At 42.4% G+C, this 18,652-nt stretch overlaps 1 protein-coding gene across 1 annotated transcript; it reads right to left on the bottom strand.

Annotated features, from left to right (window-relative positions):
- Nucleotides 1-2,033: 2,033 nt before the first annotated feature.
- T265_08367 (hypothetical protein) lies at nt 2,034-3,002 on the bottom strand (the record flags this gene model as incomplete). Its single annotated transcript, XM_009174151.1, has 1 exon — nt 2,034-3,002. The coding sequence occupies one exon, from the start codon at nt 3,000-3,002 to the stop codon at nt 2,034-2,036; it is 969 nt and encodes a 322-aa protein (XP_009172415.1).
- Between the last annotated feature and the right edge of the window lie 15,650 nt (nt 3,003-18,652).

Below are 18,652 nucleotides of genomic sequence, written 5' to 3'. Positions count from 1 at the left end.
AACGGCCATAATGATACCGAATATATCAAACTTAATTACAAGCCTGAAGTTTCGGAGAAGCAATACAGACTTGTTCAAAGGGAACTAAATACCGAAGCCACTCTCCGGTTTAATTTCCACGTTTTTTTTCAAAACTGCGCTTCGTAAATGAGCTCACTCAATAGCATTTTGAAGTGAACATCTACATTTTTACTTTTCGCGCATGGAGTTCCAACCCTAATTAACATTTAGAGAGAGAAACCATTCATTTGGTTGCACCGGCGTGGAAAAACCTACTAATTCAGTGAGACTGTTGGAGAGCGATGAGAGATGAGGGTGTTTACTTGGAAAAGTATGCCTAAGGCACCTACTTCGACATCTCTCGTTAGCTAAATTCCTATTTTTCAAGCGCAGTGGATTCGCTATGATAGGCAACGGTTATGCATTAAAAGACGATCTCTTGTATTTTTTAATAACTCTCAGTGTTACTATTGTAGGTTCCCGGTGTTTTCACTTTATTCTAACAAATATGCAAGCCATTCATAGATCTTGGTACTTAACATGTAATGCGTTTAGTGTGTTACATTTCATCATTTAATGGATTCCAAAGTTAATATGTGATACAGTTCATGTGCGTACATGTGTGGTGATACTTTTACAGTCTGCTGCAGCAAGTAGGCCTTCGCTGTAGCGTAAATTTCTTTGTGAAACTGCAGCTCTCGTGGGTTAACCAGTGGAATTGAAACACCACTCAGCAATGACGGTTAAGTAGCGCAACCTTATTGATTCTCTGGACTTTAATTGATCGAAGTTGGTGGTTGCGATGCCTGATCAATAATAGGTCCAGTCTAAATGGTCTCACGTGTCATCACCGCTTCATGCTGATTTGATCGAAACCAGAGAATACCAAATGTGAAGGCTAAAAGTAAATCTGCCTCAAATTTCAGAGTTTCGTCTTGATATAACACACTACTTATGAGATTACTGAAGACTCTTGAACAGCCCACGATCACTTTTGACGCCCATCAAGGAGTTCTTCTTTTTTCTACTTGACCCGAAAAAATCTGGTACCTTGTTGTGGAGTATAGCGCGGAGTGCAGTTACTGAATGTGAGCGTTTTGGCAGAAAGTGATAAATTTCATGCCGGCGTTATACACAACAGTTTGACTCAAGCCTCAGACTATTTGTTCACTCGGTAAGTCATGTGAGTATTGGGTCTCTAGGAAGGTGACCATTATGGGGCTTTGTGAAACGGATTCGATTTATACCGTAAATAATGGCAATCTAATTGGGCTTAGAGTACTGAAAGTACACTTTCCCTGAGATGAGTGAGTAGACAGTTATTTCACAAGTCAATCATACACGGCTTTCTCAACTCTATCATTTTAAACATATGTTGCCATTGCTTGAGATGAAATCTGCGACACCTTCGCCGTTCAGCCATTTAAAGTGACTAATCACGTTAAATATTTGGAAAAGGCACGCCTGAAAGGATGACATTTGTCCTTTTAGATTGCTGCAAAAATATACGTGCCAAAGTCTGCATGAAAATTCACCGAATAGTTACATCCCTAGACGGAAATGTGTGCAGATCAGTGCAAGAGTTGCACCCAGAAGACCTGAATTAGGTGGTTGGTGCCAACGACGAAATACGGCCTTTGTACAGGCATTTATCCTAGACACCCATGTACCTCCCACATAGTTCACAAGCTCTTTGGCCCCCGATCTACGTAAGAGGTTTTGCGAAAACGAACCCTCGAACTTAAGACACAGAGATCACATCTACCAATAATCTCTACTCAATCAAAAAGCGACGGGATGTAGCTGCTTAATGGAATATACATAGGTGCAACGTGCATAGGTGTGCTTGTCACATTATGCAGACAAGTGCAACAATCGTAAGAATATATATGTATGGCAGTCTTGTCCGAGTGAAAAATTTAATGGTCAAACCATTTTCGTGCAGAAATAACGTTGGAGGGTTAGGTTGATAGCGTGGACAAACTCGGAATGTCTATAAATTTTGCGAAACTAGAAGTATGTCACAGCACATTTTAATATCTATATTGAGCTGTAGAATATCCATCTTGGTACGTACCATAACTCAAATCTGTCGAGTTGTATCTTCTTTGGTCTGACTTGTATTTGTTTTCGTGTCGCTGAAGGTACATATAGATTGGGCCATCAAGACTGGCGCGCGGATAGTGGGTTCTGGGGTCGTATTTGATATATGTGACGTCATTCAAGCCGTTGATAGTCTTGGTAGGTCTAGGAGATGGAGATCGTCTAGGTGAGGGTGGACGAGGTGCTTCTGCGCGAACTGTCGGTTGGTAGACCACTTGAGGTACTGGAACAGGACTAGGAGTCCTAGCCTTCGGTGGTGTACTATACCCCGCCGGGGGTGTTGGGCTTGTGTTTTGGAACACTGTGCTCGTTCGATAATCTTCATCCAGCGAGTCCTGGCTTGTTTGAAAATCTATGTGTACCATTGATCTCCGCAAGTCAGGGTCTTCGACCACCGAAACTACAGCAATTGCCGGTCCATCTCGAACGCGGTGTTCAGCATCTTCCATTGCCTGTTTAATGTAGCTTTCAAATTTGTATGCATCCTCTTTGGTTTTACACTTGTACACTTCGTAGTAATTCTGCCCACTTTTTGAGTCCACGCTTAAAACAAAAAACTCCGCCTTTGACTTGCTTCTTTGTATAGCCACGATTTCGTTGTATCCGACCCATGAACGAAACGGATCTTTTCCCCCTGATTTATGCTTCTCAATTGTGAAGCGGTCTTCCAAGATGTTCCCAATCCCGTGAGCTTGACGCTTTTTCAAATTCTTTTCCATAAAGCGCTCTGCATCGGCTCTTCTGAACGGCACTCCGGGCTTTAGGGTCTCTCGATTGATGGTACACACATGTGTCTGGAAAAACAATTTCTGCTGAGTTGCCATGTGAATCAATTGTCCGTCAATGTAGGTGGATCCGCGGGGTGCAGCTGAGTCACGATGCTTCTTCTGCCTCGACATGGTAAAATGGTTGACCTACACCGAATTATTAGTTTACTAGTAGTACGAGTTCCTATCGACGTTACTTTTTATACAGTCCACCGCTTCGGTGTGCTCAAGCAGTAAACCAATCAAACGGTGTTGTATTCAGAACAGTAACCTCATTGATGCACCATACAGGCTGCTCGCACACTTAAACCATATAAGTAATAGCCAGCAGATCTCTTTCACTATTGCGTGCGCGCCTAAGCAACTCAGTGATGACCGCATTATTCACTGGTGAGGCCATCGAATTCACGTGACTTTGAAGCATACCCCACGGGGTATGATTCGGATCGTATGAAAGTCATGCCAAATTCTGCATTCTGAGCTAAACACACAGAGGACAAAAGGTAGAATTGCACTTACGATTCTCGTGCTTGAGTGATTTATTAGTAACCCACGTCTTGTTTTCATACGCCATCAAATAGTGCCTGACGTTTAGTGTTGTGTAATAAGCTGCGGTGTACTCTTTTGTTTTTTTCTTCCATTTGTTTTCCTTGAGTTAGTCCTTTTAGCCATCCACTTATCTATCATACGATTAAGTGCGGATATGTTAGGGTACCACACTTCGTACCTGTAGATAAATTAGTTTGTATAGTTCCAGCTCCGCTTTCCGGCTTTCAACCAATCATACAAGAATGATGGAAGTGCACATATACTGTAACAGATCTTAGATAGTAGATATCGGACAGGTAGGGCAGCTTGCTGAGATTCGAAATGCCAAGGACAACCAACCCCTCCTGTGTTAAGTTTAAACCCGAGATCTACAGTTAAGTGGATTAAACCGCATTTTTCCGGCATTAACTGAGTATCTGTTGGTGTTTTAGTGATCTGACCAAACATGTCTACTCAGTATAAACAAAAACACATATTCTGTAACGATGAGTTGTGCTGCTAGCAAGATTTACGCTGCGTCCAAATATTTTGGTGGCCGTTGCTTCCAGACGAAATTGGGAAATTTGACACGTGCACCAATTCAACATGTGCCACAGTCAGAACTTCCGAACCTACTCAGATAGTGTCTTTAATTTCTCTGAGGTGTATTGATATCCAGTATATTCTAGTCTCATGTAGCGTACTGTATGTATCAATGATGTATTGCTGCGAATGACGCTGATGATGTCCACGTCACACGGGCAACCGGTGTGAATTCGAACTGCAGTTTGGAAGCCTCATTGGTAGGACCCGTGAGTTGTGTAAGCTGGTTGGGGGAAATTTTTCCAACAACAATGATCTCGAGGCCTTTACTTTGAATGAATAAGCTTGAATGAACCAAGCAACGTTGGTTCAATGTCCTCAGGTGCCAGTTCGTAAGGAACATCAGGAAAGCGACTAACCACTGCAAGCACTGCTCATTTACTGCACTTAGACGAAAAATTAGACGAATGGAGAAACCTGATGGTTCCTTCTTAGAATGCTTGTATGACCAAATGAATTTGCTGACCTGTTTCGGTTTTTCATCCCGGGACGAGGACTACGGTGAAGATACATTCATGGGTACTAACACAGGAACGAAAGATGATTGTGATGACCCCACATCCTTCAGCTTGTGCTTTGCCGTTCCAACCGTTTCGCAGTTCAGCTGGTATGCTTCTGATGGTGACATAACTAAATCAGCATACTTTCTAACTAAACAATCACCAAGTGATTCAAAGGTCCATCTGATGCTGCATGGTTTTAATGGTACACTTTGAAACCGAATCGCAAAACTGAAATACTATATCGGCACCTACGCTAACGCGTTTCGACTTAGACATAAACCAGTCTAAAAAATCCGCCTGCTATGGAATTGCTCCTGATGGCCCAACCAGCAACGAAGCGAATAGCGTCGGAATAGCGTCATTGTCATATTTCTGCTATCTGCTTCGCGCCCGGGCCGAAAATGTTGAGAATTGGAGTCGCATTAGGAAAACTTCCAAAATGCCATCAACACTTCATGTGCCATTTGATGAATTTATCCGCTCTTAGCCTATTGCCAATACTTTACACACTCATGCACTAGCAATATATAGCTGGATGTTGTGCGAATTCATTAGTAATTTCGGCAGCAAACTGGACACATCAATGCAAAATATGCTTAATTGCGTGCACGTTCACCACCCTAGCTCCTTGATGCTAGAACCTGAAGTAATGTTTCCAATGAAGATTTCCACCCTTTAGCGAAACGGATCAATCTTAACAGTGGGATTAACTCGCAGCACCACCACCAATGGACTTATGAAATCTCATCATACTATCAACAAACTACAAGTAGCCCAAAGAGGAGAATTATTCAGACCATAGTTGAAACTTATCCGAATAGCCGTCGCTTGTGGAGTGAGAATTCAAATGGCTACGTGGTGTGGATTCCCAGACTGAATTGTGAATGAAGCTATGTCCTGTCCAGTATGAGGGAATCACTTCTGATTAATCGCGCCAGGCCAAACGGTTCAGTTTGATTGCTTCTGCTTAGAGGACAAAGTCTGTATCAACGATTCATAAATCTCCTTATAATAACAAAGAGAATGTATAACAATATGCAACGAATGCATGACCCACAAGAATTGAGAAACGCGAAGGGGTTCCACAGTCAAGCTGTCACTGACCGAGAGTCAAGCTGACTGCACGCCTGGGTTTCGGAGGAGAGAATAAACAGAGATTTACATCGGGAAAAAGTCTGTTGATCTTTGTGAAAATTTCCCAAAAATTCGCCATTTCGTGGAGAGAGCTGATGGAAAAATCAGCAACGCCCGTAGTAGGGAACCGTACCGCCCCAGAAAAAAATAGAGAAGGTACTCCGTACCTACACCGATAAGTGGGCTAACCACTAGCAGCGCACTCTCGATCTCGACAGTACATAGGAGACAGCGCAAGAACAGCGCCATCTTTCCCTCAAACTACGGAGGACAACCGTTTGGCTCCTTCCTGAGGTGTGGCAGCTGATATGGATAAAGACGGTGGATGGCCAAAGCTGCAGGTCAATGCGGTTGGCTAAGCCTTATCGGTTGAAAACAAGCCCTTGAAAAGTCTGACCAGTTCCCGGGGCAGTACGAAATACGCTTAGAAAAACGGGGCGATTAGCCCAACCTACGACGTAGCAACTGGTCCATCACCTCAGCTCCACAAACATGTGCATGGAAGAGATGGGAAACCGAAGGCGCTAAAGCGAGTGGGTGCGGTGATGAACAGCGTCCGCCAACACACAAATTAAATAACTGTGTAGGAGGCTTGACTCAGGTGTTTGAATGAACCAGGTTAAAGTGTTGATCTAGCCCCAAATGAGCAGGCCTCAAAACAACCTCCTCACAGGAATTCTAAGACAGACGCTTGGAGTGGAGAGAAATTAGTGATGGCACGAATGAGAGAATGAGGTGTGTGGGTGATAAGGGCCACAGATCTTCGTCTCAGCTCAGTCGCTCTATCACGCACACTCATAGGTCTATGTTGATTTGGTTCGCCAGCGTACTTGTGTGCCGAGTCTCAAAACCTATGGTGTTCAGTGGTGCGACCAAACTAAGTGTTAACAGGGTTGAAGTACACCGCAACAGTCTGTGATGCTTGAGTTCCAGTCAGAAGCACTAATGAAAGAGTAAAACGAAGAACTGAGTTTGGGAAAGCGTTTCCGCACTTTTGTATGGTCTTTGCACTTTTTCGTTACTTATCATTCAGAGAACAACAGGAATTTGAATCAGCCAATCCCCTGTTGTTCAGCACTAGCAATCAGAACCACATGACCGAATACTTCATGCTGTTCGGAAAATCCAATGTTAACATGTTTGAGATAGGCCCTATTTATACTTAGTAAGCTGTACATCCGAAAGAGGTGCACCCAACCCCACCCCCGTGTTGTCTGCACTAACCTTATTATGTGAACTGTCCCACCAAATCAATTATCTAAATATGGTAACATACAGACGAAATGGTTTAATCTGTCATTTCAAACTAACACTAATTTTCGTCAAGATTTCACTGTTAAAACCCGACTTCTTTAACCCAGATACTACAGGAACGTTTTTATTATTCCGTCTGCGTGTAAGAGTGGAGGTGGGCAAGGATTCCATTACGGCAATCCTGGTCCGTTAGTTGAACTCCCCAATTCTCAAAGGAGGAAAATCAAATTTATGTGAGCGGTTATGTGTACAGTAGAGAAACCACGTCTGAGGCAGCCCGTTCCATTAGTGCCGTTGTTAATGAAATCATATTAACATCTAACTCCGGTGCATAAGTGGATATGTTATCATCTTTAGTCACTTAACATGAGCATGACTAGAAGTTCTGGAATGGTTAAACTTCCTTCCAACAAGACGCAATCTATGCATATTCACCTGGCTAGCTGTCTCAAGGGATGGCTTAAGGATAGGGGAAACTGAGGCCAATTTATACACACCTAGCTCAAATTTAAATACACAAAGATAGAAATCCCATTCGATTTATCGTAGATGAGAGTAACTCACGTTATTACCCAACTTACTCATGATAATGTGTACTCTTCAGTTCAAAGATCATATTTACTATGCCATCAAGGTGCATAATCTTAACGCCAATGTTATGAATTCTTCTGACGTCACTCATTGTTTACAAATGTGACACTACTGAAGATGATTGACTTTAATTGTACTCATGTACAATGCCGAAGCTGGGAGAAGTGCTGGTAAGATATGTTACAGTTCCCATTTAACCATGGATTATATCAACAAAAGGACTGTGTCCACCATGCTGGCAGATGTTTTTATAGTTAGTCCTTAAGCCAAGGGGAACCTAGTCACTTGAGTAACCCAGGCAAGTCGTCTGGGATGACTTTTGCTGAAGTGATTGAATGACTGACTGGCCTGGATGCTTGTTGGCTTTCCTGCTAAGATTTTGGTGGAGCAGTAGGTTTCGGGCGTTCTGAGGTTACATTCAGGAATCTGACCTTCGTGATACGGGTCATGAAAATACATGGTGTAATTACCAAGAGAAAATGGCCTGAGACTAACTGCACCTGTTCGGGGAGGTAATGAGGTTTATTTCCTTGTTAATATCAGTGCACAACACCGGATCTGCACATCAGTATACTAAACTTAACCACCTACAAGTTCACAAATACTATGAAAGGCAAGTCGCCATTTGCTGAGCACAGAATCTTTAGGATGATTGTTTGCTTAGTATCCTCTTTTTGACTGCGAATCAAAGGCCTATCCTCTGAATGCCTGCTGTAAATTATACTTCGCATAATCGTTCGACTGATGACTGCTCGAAACTCTTCGCTATGAGGACTATTGATAAACATCGAGGAGTTTAACCACTGTTACGTATATGCACACATACTCACGAAGTGGCAACACACTGATCAAATAGTGGGCAACAAAAATTACTCTTTTTATCACTTGTTCTATTAAAGGGTATTGGAACCGTTCTTTATTCAGCCGTGACTAATGGTAATCTCTCCTGTATCAAAATGATACTTACTTTCGAACGGTGCGGTTGTGTTGCGTAATGCAATGATTATTAACTGATGAGCACAGTTCACTCCTTCCCCCATGGCTGTGACATTTTAACAGAAACCATCAAACCAGATTGATTATCCGGTAATATTTATTAATACTTTTCAAAGCTTTGATCGCTTGTCTCGTTCTGGCAACCAAATCAAGACAACTACAGCTGATAGTAATGGTAGCATAAGTAAACTCAGAGCTCATGATTGCCCGTATTAAGACAGTTTACTTAGTTTCAAGTGTTTCGTTCGCTTTTTTTACATACCATCATTTTCATCCACGTCGACTGTACAGTTGGTTAGTTACGGTTATGAGGTAGTATGCGTGACATCAGCTGTGCGACGTTCACCGTAAACCCAACACACACTATGTTCTCTGTCCTACACAACATAGCAACTGGAGTAGACTTAATCCAAACTGAATATGTTTTCCGGGTCTGAGTGGTAAACAACGAACAGACTTCAGACGAAACACAATTCCGGTCATTCGGTTTATTTTTCCAGTGTTACAGGTTTGAATCAGGTCCAAAAACTGTTGTCATATATTTCACCCCTATTTACATCATTGGTTAGGGCCCACGGTTGAATACGATAAGCTTCAAGACTCGTCATCCGAGTACTCTGTTAGTCCCAAGCAACATACTCCTGTGTACAGAACGTTTGGTGGGGAAACTGAGCTGAAGTGACTACTTTTAATCCTCACCACGTGTTTTTCTCAATCTCTCACTCACCAGGTCATAAGTTCTCCCCATGCTGATCGCCAATCTTTTAGGTAATATCTGTGAGGGCATCATTATATAGATTGTCCTATCTATGGCAATTTTATCCCAACTGATTCAATCCATAATGTCGTTTCCTACCCATTTACGTGTGTGGGCTCAAGCCATTCACCACCCACCCTACGACAGCCCGCTCGTATTAGCACATTAAGTGTGGGGCCATTAGCCGTAAAATGCTCTCAGCTGCAAATCATTTAAGAACGGAGTACAACTTTTTGCGCCAACATGTCGCATTTTGTTGCATATGTGCTCAAACCGAAAACCATTCTAATCTACGTTCATATTTTTGCAGTTAACCAAATTTCACTGTCCACTGGAGCAATCATACCTCCGGCGGAAATGTCTGGTGGAATAATTTCTCAGCATCGCTGTGAGGGCACCACTTTATAGATGGTCCGGTATATGGCTACTTTGTCCCAACTGATTCAACCCATACTATCGTTTCTCACTCATTTACGTGCGCTCACCACCCGCCCTAAGCCCACCTACTGGTATTGGCACACCAAATGGTCTGCCTTATGAGCGTGCACATGAGCGCGTGCAGTAGGTGATGCACTTGCTACTAGGTTGCGTTTTTTCGTGATTGACTTTCGGGTTTGTTACCGTGTTTTGCACCGGCCCCGAAGTCAGCTGCCCGTTTAGGAGCTCGTTTCCAACCCGTGGGCTTAGTCAGTGCCCTCAAACTCACATTTCAGGTTACGCTGTCTTCACCTGTGAGTAAGGCTCCATTGCTGTAGAGGTGAAACCCAAACACCCAACAAATTTGGAACTTATGACTTGGGAAGACCAAGGCCTGAATGCAGGAGACTGGTAGTAGAATACACTAAGATCGGCTGGCTCACCTCGGTCTGGTGGAATTTACTTGGTTCATGTCAAAAACGAGTCGCCGTTAAGTGACACGAAATGGCATATTGTTTCTGCCTGAGATGATATCAATGTATGCTAGATCAGCGACTACATCTTTTATTTTAGCTGATAGCAGGTTTCTTTATGCCGTCTATTTCTGTCTTACTAAGACCTGCCCTAAAATGCGTAAGTCTGTTAGGTGATATCACGCAAAGCACCATATTACCCTCTGTTGAATAGATCAGCCGACCAAGTAATGTACGCATGTAGCTTGGTTTCAAGGTCTGCAGCTTGTAGCCACCCTGTCACCCACACACTTGACTGTTCAGCTCACAGTCGCTCACTGGATCACGAGGCTTGTCTTTTTGTTCATCCACAAGCCACGTCACACTAAGCTGACTCACGGGTCATCGATTGCCCTTACCGTCTAGTAAGCGTAGCAACAACTCATGTCCTGACACACCCACGTACCTACACATAGGGAAACCGAACACAGTGAGGACACGGAGACTGGCGCGCGCGCAGGGAGCAAGGGGCCAACCAAACACTACGAGTCCACAGACAACTATGGAACACCTGTAGCAGCCAAACTGCGGAGAAAACACGTTCCCACCGTCCGGACTTTCACCAAGGCACTCTCGCGTACGATAAGTTCCCTGTTGACTTGCTCCACATTTTATATTGCCTTTATTTTATACATGCTTCTGTAAACTATTGTCAACCACAGTAAAGACTTTTATGAGTGCCTACACCTTCTGATTTGTATTGTGGCTATCACCACCTGTGCACTAATAAGCTCAGACTTGAAAGCTGCCTAGCGTGAGACGCTCGCAAAAGGGATTTACCTATTTTAGAAGGCAGACTTGGATGAGAGCAGAACCAAACTCTCAGTCGTTTGGAAGCTGAACACCCCTATGACTGATGTGGGGCCAACGACAATGCTGTTTCAACGAACGTTGACCCACTCGGTGCCTCTGATTTGGTTCCTTGAATTGACTATGCATGCAGAACTGTAGTTACCGATAAATCTACTCTTGTTAGGTTATGTAGTGTTGCAAATAAATGATCAGTTATACTTTCGGATCGCTGTGAACATGTGTGATGAACTCCCTGTGCATATCGGTGAACGTCCTGTGTGCAGATTAGGTGAACGGTGTGTATGGTGCCTATTTAGCTTGTCCACTCAGACAGATCGTAGTCATCACCGAATCCCTTTTCGTATTCGTGTGCATTGGTTTGGTAGTCTCTCAGAGGGACATCTCAGTAGAATGTGCCCAATGCTCACAGATGCTTTTTGTTCCCGGGTGGAGTTATCAAACAAATTCCCGCGGGGAAAGGTATCAAACAGCATTTTTCAAAGAAAAGTCATCCAGCGCTGTTAAGTGGCTAATCACGTTTGCCTGGCACCCCTCTATTCTCCCCAACGAGTTGTAAACCTGTTCACATAGCTATGGCGCTGTCAACCCCAGTAAAAGTTAATTACATCAAAATCGGTGGATTTTACCTCAAGTTAGTTTACTCGAGGTAACTACATAAGCATCGAAACATGACATCCGTGCATGCGTATGTAGAAATGGCACACAGTGACTTTTAATCTCTATGAGGAAATATTGCCTATTCTTTTTTACATCCTCAATTTGATTCTAATCATATGATGTAAAGCATTACCGAGTATTCAATTTTGTTCGAAAAATCCAATGTCAGCACGTTTGAGCTAGAGCCTTATTTATACTCAGTAAGCCTCATCTCTGAAAGAGGTGCACCCCATCGCACCCCGGTGTTGTCTAAACTAACCTTATTATGTGAACTGTTCAACCAAATCAATTATTTAAATACAGTAACCTACAGACGAAGCGGTGAAATCTGTCATTTCGAACTGAAACTAATTTGTCAAAATATATCTTCTGAAAAGCGAAGCATGTTGGGACACGGGTTTTTTCAACACGTGACAGTAAATACACAAACTATCGTTGGCGCGCCGGACTCACCACGGTTTTTCAAACAGCCCCCAAGAAAGTCAAAGAGTTAGGATGTGAAGTGTGACGCATCTATCTCACCTGTTGGCGGCTGGTTAGTAGGAATCACTTATCGTTATGACACATACTACAGAAACGTCTGTCTGTTGTAACTCTGAATTACTAAAAATATCAACGTCTCTTCATTCACCAGGACCGTAGCGTAGACAATACGAACAAAACGAATGTCTTTAGTAACCCCAACTAGCATACGGGCGTCTCCTTGCATTATACTGTTCTAATTTTGCTCTAGCTTGTCGGAAGAGTTTAACATCCTCGTTGTTTAAGGATAACGGCACAGCAAACCGGGTATTTTTCATACATTTGAGAAAGTAAATACTGGTCACAAACGGAACACCTGATTCCTGGAGCAGAAAACCGAACGACAGAACGATTGTAAAGAACTGGAGAACTTTAAAGATATCACAAAGATATCACAAACACCACAGATTGATCTCGCTAACATTAAACAGAGAGTTTTCTTCCCATCCTCCTCCCATCGAAGAACATCATAAAGTTTTCAACTGCTTGAAGTCACCAAATATTCTGAAAGCGTAAACAAACAGAAGCAACTGATTGAGTGCTGCGGAACATGAGGCATATACTAAAACAAGTGACAATCTGCACAGCGGTAGATGTTTTCACTTCTTGTCTATAAGTGAAGTTGCCTGAATGAAGATGGCTTGGAAGTGTGTCAAAAGCTTAATAGTGCTTTAACAGGTGATAGCCCTATGTTAAGGCATGTACTACCACTGAAAACGCATCGTGTAAAGCTGAGCGGTGTCATTAAGTTAACTGCAGCGAGAAAAAAACAACTGATAGCTTCGCTACCCTGCTTCATGCTTACATTCTTCTAGGGCGATAGATTAGTTAACAGCTTGAAACTGGAACCACATAGGGCATTGCGAGGCAGTCAGATGATTGTGAAACGTCGCCTATGATACCTAATAGGGTAATCACTCCTGTCTAATGAGTATGGTTATATCAAACGCGTCGTTGAAGACTTCATAAATGAATATTTCCTCACTATTCCTTCTTATTACGAAAACTATCTGGGAGCAATCAGGCATTTCTTACTCCGGAACGTGGCTTACTTGGACAGTTGCATGAAAATGCAAAAAACTGCCACGACCATTGAAAACAAACGGAAAAGTATACAAGTTCTGTGAGATTACTTCTTGGGCTATCTTCGAAATGAATAAGATTAGGCATCGGATTTCTTGTTATGTTCTCTGTTACTTACTCGGATTACAATCAAGTGATTTGTAATTAGAAGGTTGGATACCCGTGAAGATGGACAAAACCAAAACATCCAAGTGACCAAGATCAGCTGACAGAAACTAACTAAAATCTAGACGCAAATGGGATTTCATTTTCAGCTGCGCAAAACTCAGCGCGTTTCAGACTGCGGAAAACCGTGGTCTGTTATCCAAACATTACTAAATCGTTTGGCACATAGTAACCTCTTCGTGCACAGAATATAAACCCTCTAATTTTCGCATTCTGCTTCAAGAATGCTTGTTCCGAAGTTTTAAAAACGGGTGGTCAACAGACTGATAAATGTAAATTAATTTGCGGCCGCTCATGTGTGAGTGAATGCACACCACACTGGCACAGAAATACAACTTGCTGGCAATGGGTACTTGATGCAGAACTGGCGACTACAAGGTCACAAGACGTGGAAAACCAAAAAATTCGTTTCTATATCTAGTTCACCAGCATCAAGTGATTGGAGCATATTTGCATTTTGTACTGATTCATCATGTGAGTTTTAATATGTGCGACGGGTCTAGTGCAGGAAGAGTGAAGTTAACTTCAAAGATGGATAAAAATGCTTAGATTCTGTATCAACCAAAGAGATGTTGATGGAACATCTCATTGTGAATCCTGATCTTTGGATTTTTTTTGTTGTTCCCATAAGGCTACCATCGCAATGTTTCTGACCAATGATTTGTCTGAAAAAAGCCTGATTACTGTTTTGGACTTCTCGGAAAGCACGGTTTGCGCTGACCCAATATTAGATCAGGAAATGGAGTAGAGGAAACGACTTATGATGAATTTTTTCAGAAATCCACGCAAATACATCTCTGTGCATTTCAGGAGGATGCTTTTCTTTTCATAGCTCAAATCAGTGTTTCATCTATTTTTATCATACTTAATTAACTAGGAACTATGGGTTTTCTGTTCTTGAGACATCATCCCAAAATTCTGCTTCTACTTTGCCTCTGAGCCTTTTTCACTTCTTACTGAATGAGAAAATTTCTATCTCCTGCCTATCTAGTTGTATTAGCATTTCAAAGCAGCCTCACTTATTAACAGGCCGCTGACGACACCTTCCCCTATTACGTCTTCAGATAGTCTAGTAGCTTCCAGCAGAACCATTACATTGATGCTCACAGCAAACTAAAGGAATGAAGCATTCAGCACGAAAGGACAGCATTCGGGGGACGACTACGAACCGTGACAGGTCTGTATACTTCTTGGATTTTTATTAGTGTTGCAGAAATCTTATGAATCAGCCCGGAGTGTGTTACGCTGGGTACTGATATAGGTGAGGTAAGTAGGAGGTTCCAAACTTGAGTTCAGTCCCCGATTTCAGCTTTTGTATTTTGCATCAGGTATGCTTCGGTTTTGCTGCACTATTTTTCAAGACCTCAACATTTCTAGACATGATACACCATTTCTAAGGTTGTTGAAAATGCTTCAACAGCCCACAACAGGTTTCACTCTTTTTGGGGCTCATCAGGTAGGCGCAGTCCCCGAGTTTCCGTCAACTATATCTTCTAACTGAACCCTAATTGCACGGAATTAGGGAAGAACACTCACTTACAAACATTGGGTTTTGCGGGAGACTCATCTGGAACCCAGCTAAATCTCTCGTTTGTGAGGTTCCCAGGCAGCTGAATGTGCTGCACCAGGCCGCCTCATGTTTCAGTTGGTACGATATTCGAGATATCGCGACACATGTATAGATGTGATACACTACTTATGAGGTTGTTTAAAACTCTTCGAAAGCCCTCCTTGAATCTCATCAGGTATGCACAGTATCCGAGGTTTCGTGAACCTTATGTTCTTCCCGTACCCGAACACAAAAATTTCGCAAGCTGATTTTGTTTTTAGTAGTACAAGGAGAGTGAAAATTTCAAAGCACTGTTGTTCATGAACAGACGTTAACTGTTCAGACTACTAGCTGGGAGGTTGCCTGTTCAAAACTCCCTAGAGTTTCATGAAAGCCCATTCTGATTATTCCCAATAAGAAGGAAACAATGCTTTCCCGAATTTCAGCATAGACTAGCTTCAATTAAAGGACGGAATTTCAGTTGACAATTTTGTCTTACAGACAAACTCAGCTTGATCCCAACTGAGTCTATCGTTTGCGGTACACATGAGTTGGAGATTTTGCAGCAGCCTTATGAATAGTGTGTCACTTTAAGTTAGTGTGCTGTAGTATCTCGAATATTTTATCAAGTGGAACATGAGGGGTCTGTTTACAACACATTTAGGTGAGATTATCGTAAGCCAGAAATAAGGCTGGTACTTAGATAAGTTTCCCTTGATAAAAAAATAGATGTTGAAACGAGTGTATTCTGTGAACCGAACGCTTCCTTTTTCTAAGCCTATGCATTCAATGGAAAATGTGCGACCGGCTTCGTGATGTGTTGGTCTGCCGGTACTTGACCAAGGCAAGGTAAGCACTAAAACCATGTCTTCATGCATCACATTATTCAAATGGTTATCTAACTGGTTACCTGACCCTGCTTGACTCTGGGACCATTACTCAAGAGATGCCCTATTTTGTTTACATCCTCTATATTTATGCCATTTAAATGACCACCCAGTTTTTCCTAGCCCAGCTAAGCGCAAAATACGCGTGGTGCTATCCAAAAAGCCCATGTAAATTCTGTGAATCAAAACCCATATACAGAAACGGTTGTCAGCTCACCATTTTTGGGAAAGACGAGTGACTAATATCCGAATCCGATCTACCATCTTTCAATAAATGGTATTACATTATCTTCTCTCAGCATGTTGACAAAAAAGTATAAACCTCCCGCTGTTGATCTTTACTGACCATTCATTCCAATGTATCCTCTCGGCTTTCAGGTCTTCTGGGTAGACCGAATGTTGTCATGGGAAGGACTGTCACCGCAATAAGTATCATACGGTCGAAATAAAGCATGGGAAGTAAGACCACCTATTCAAGTTTTGGATGACATGAAGATGTGACAGAAGGATTATAATAATTATAGTATAATATTGATATGATATATAATTATAATTATATTATAATTTTCATAATACCAAATAAGTTTACACATCCTCCTGTAAACGCCCACTCGCACACTAGCCTTGTCTATGACGAGGTGCCCTACAGTGTTAGCAGTGAGCGTAAGTATGCGAGTCATCAATTGTACACTACTGACAATTTCACAGTAGCATAATGGCCAGATGAATTGGATCGTCCCAGGGTCCATGGTCGTGGCGTTAACACATTTGAGCGTGAACAGTTTTGAGATTACGGACTTCAATGAGCTCTAAACTGAAAGACGGATGAATATCGATATCGATATTTCAATTAATTTCACTCTTATGCCCTATCACTTTGTTGGTTAAAGTTTAATTCCTCCCAGTCCGAAAAGCCACTTCATATTCGCATTCGGCAGTTGGAGTGTGATGAATGCTTTCATGAAACAGAGATGTCATAGGGTGATCAATGCAGAACAACTTGCTCCAGCCCCTCAATGTGATGTATTAGATTGATGGTCCAGATTGTCATCTGAAAATACTTTGGGCTTAACTATGTGCTCACACACCAATCTCTAAATGAGAACGGCTATCCGGGCAACCAGACCAGGCAGTATCACTTGTTTACCCCACATATAATCTAATTCGCAACGCTAAGAAAGCTAATGAATATAAAACCAATCACTATCTGAAAATACTGTGTGTGCACAGAGCAATATGTAGACACGGACAAAGGATATTATTGATAGGTAGAAGGAGTACGTCCACTTCCTTTCTTGAATCAACTGAAGAGCGCGTTCAAGTTTAGAGGCCTTTCTAATTGAATGAAGTTCAACACTTTCAACGAGCACCACACGATTTTACTTAGCTAATCACCGTTCGGCGCCATACGGATGATCGGGTGTGGGGAAACCGGCTGCATTGAAGTTGAACGTAAGGAGAACAAAGAACCAGCCTCATCCATGACACACGCGAAATGAAGAATGAGGAAGTCGTTGAAAACTTATTGCTACTGAAATTGGACTCTGGTGATTCCAGAAGGGGTGAAACACGAACTAAATTCTTGTCTCAGCTGTAGCATTCAACAGCAGGAAGGTTGAATGACTGACCAGGAATGACAGACGAATTCAGAGAGTATATAGCCTATACATATATGTGGCCCATGCATAATTCACAGTCATAAGCAAGCCAAGGAACCAGTTTTTTTAAAAAGAGCCAAATCGTCCGTGGTTTGATGGAAAATATAAGGTAGTACTTGATGATCACTTCGAAATTGAGCAACTCTCAACCGTCAGCAGAGGGATTTTAGTCAGTCCAATAAATTCTCAGCTTGAAGGACATAAGCTGTATGGACAACGGATTTTGGCCTACCAGCGAATAATTCCGGCAATTCAGTCAGCAAAGAGGATCTAAGGGCCGCACTAGCAGTCCAAATGACAAGGCAGAACAACAAGGTACACAATGACTACCGCGAAATATTCCGTAGGGGGCACTTATCCGGCGCAATGTAGTATACCGATCTTAGTGATTTGATAAAGCCCGATGCAATTACTATTCTGCCTCAGAACAGATATAACGAAACCTAAAGTGCCGAACGTTGTAATCACCACACGTGTGTGTCAAAAGGATTGGCCTCAAAGATGCCAGTACGATCGTAATACCCTCAGTTGACTGAACCACAGGAAAGGGATAAGACACGGTGTCACTCAGAAAGTGGACCAGTTGGGGGTGAACGTACCAAGACATTCTTTGTAGTGTGCAAAGAACGGCACAAGATGCTGCTCATAATTTAATACAAACCCTTGTTTTTGAACTCGTAAGCTGATATCCTCTGATGTTAAGCAGGTACTTTTCTATCGACTTCGGAGCACACAACAGGAAAGACCTAGGACGCATTGTCCAACCCAACCTACGTAAGTTCACAGATTGCTGCAAATCTTCATGACTGCCAAAAAACGATCTGTGCACTCCGGCTATAGCTCCAGCTACTGCTAACCAGCTCAGTCAAACCATGCAACCACGTCCCGCAACAGACTCATACAAATTTGGTGTAATGCATTGAGGGTGTTTGAGCTTACCCACAGAGGAGTAATTGAATCAGTGAAAGGCCACGAAAACCTACCATGCACAGAGGAGTTTGTGCCGTCGAACCTGTATCTAATGGTGCATCGGAGTTTTCGTGATGATATTATCTTAACGTCTTAAATCTTAGAATTAGCAAACCACACCCACTGCCTGCGATTGGGACTATAAGTCACTATGATCTTCCAGGTTACTGCCTTTATATATATA

The sequence above is a fragment of the Opisthorchis viverrini genome (assembly GCF_000715545.1).
Source record: "Opisthorchis viverrini unplaced genomic scaffold opera_v5_213, whole genome shotgun sequence".
Taxonomy (NCBI): Eukaryota; Metazoa; Platyhelminthes; class Trematoda; order Opisthorchiida; family Opisthorchiidae; genus Opisthorchis; species Opisthorchis viverrini.
Note: the sequence above shows the minus strand (reverse complement) of the source record. Positions and strands in the feature narration are given on the sequence as shown.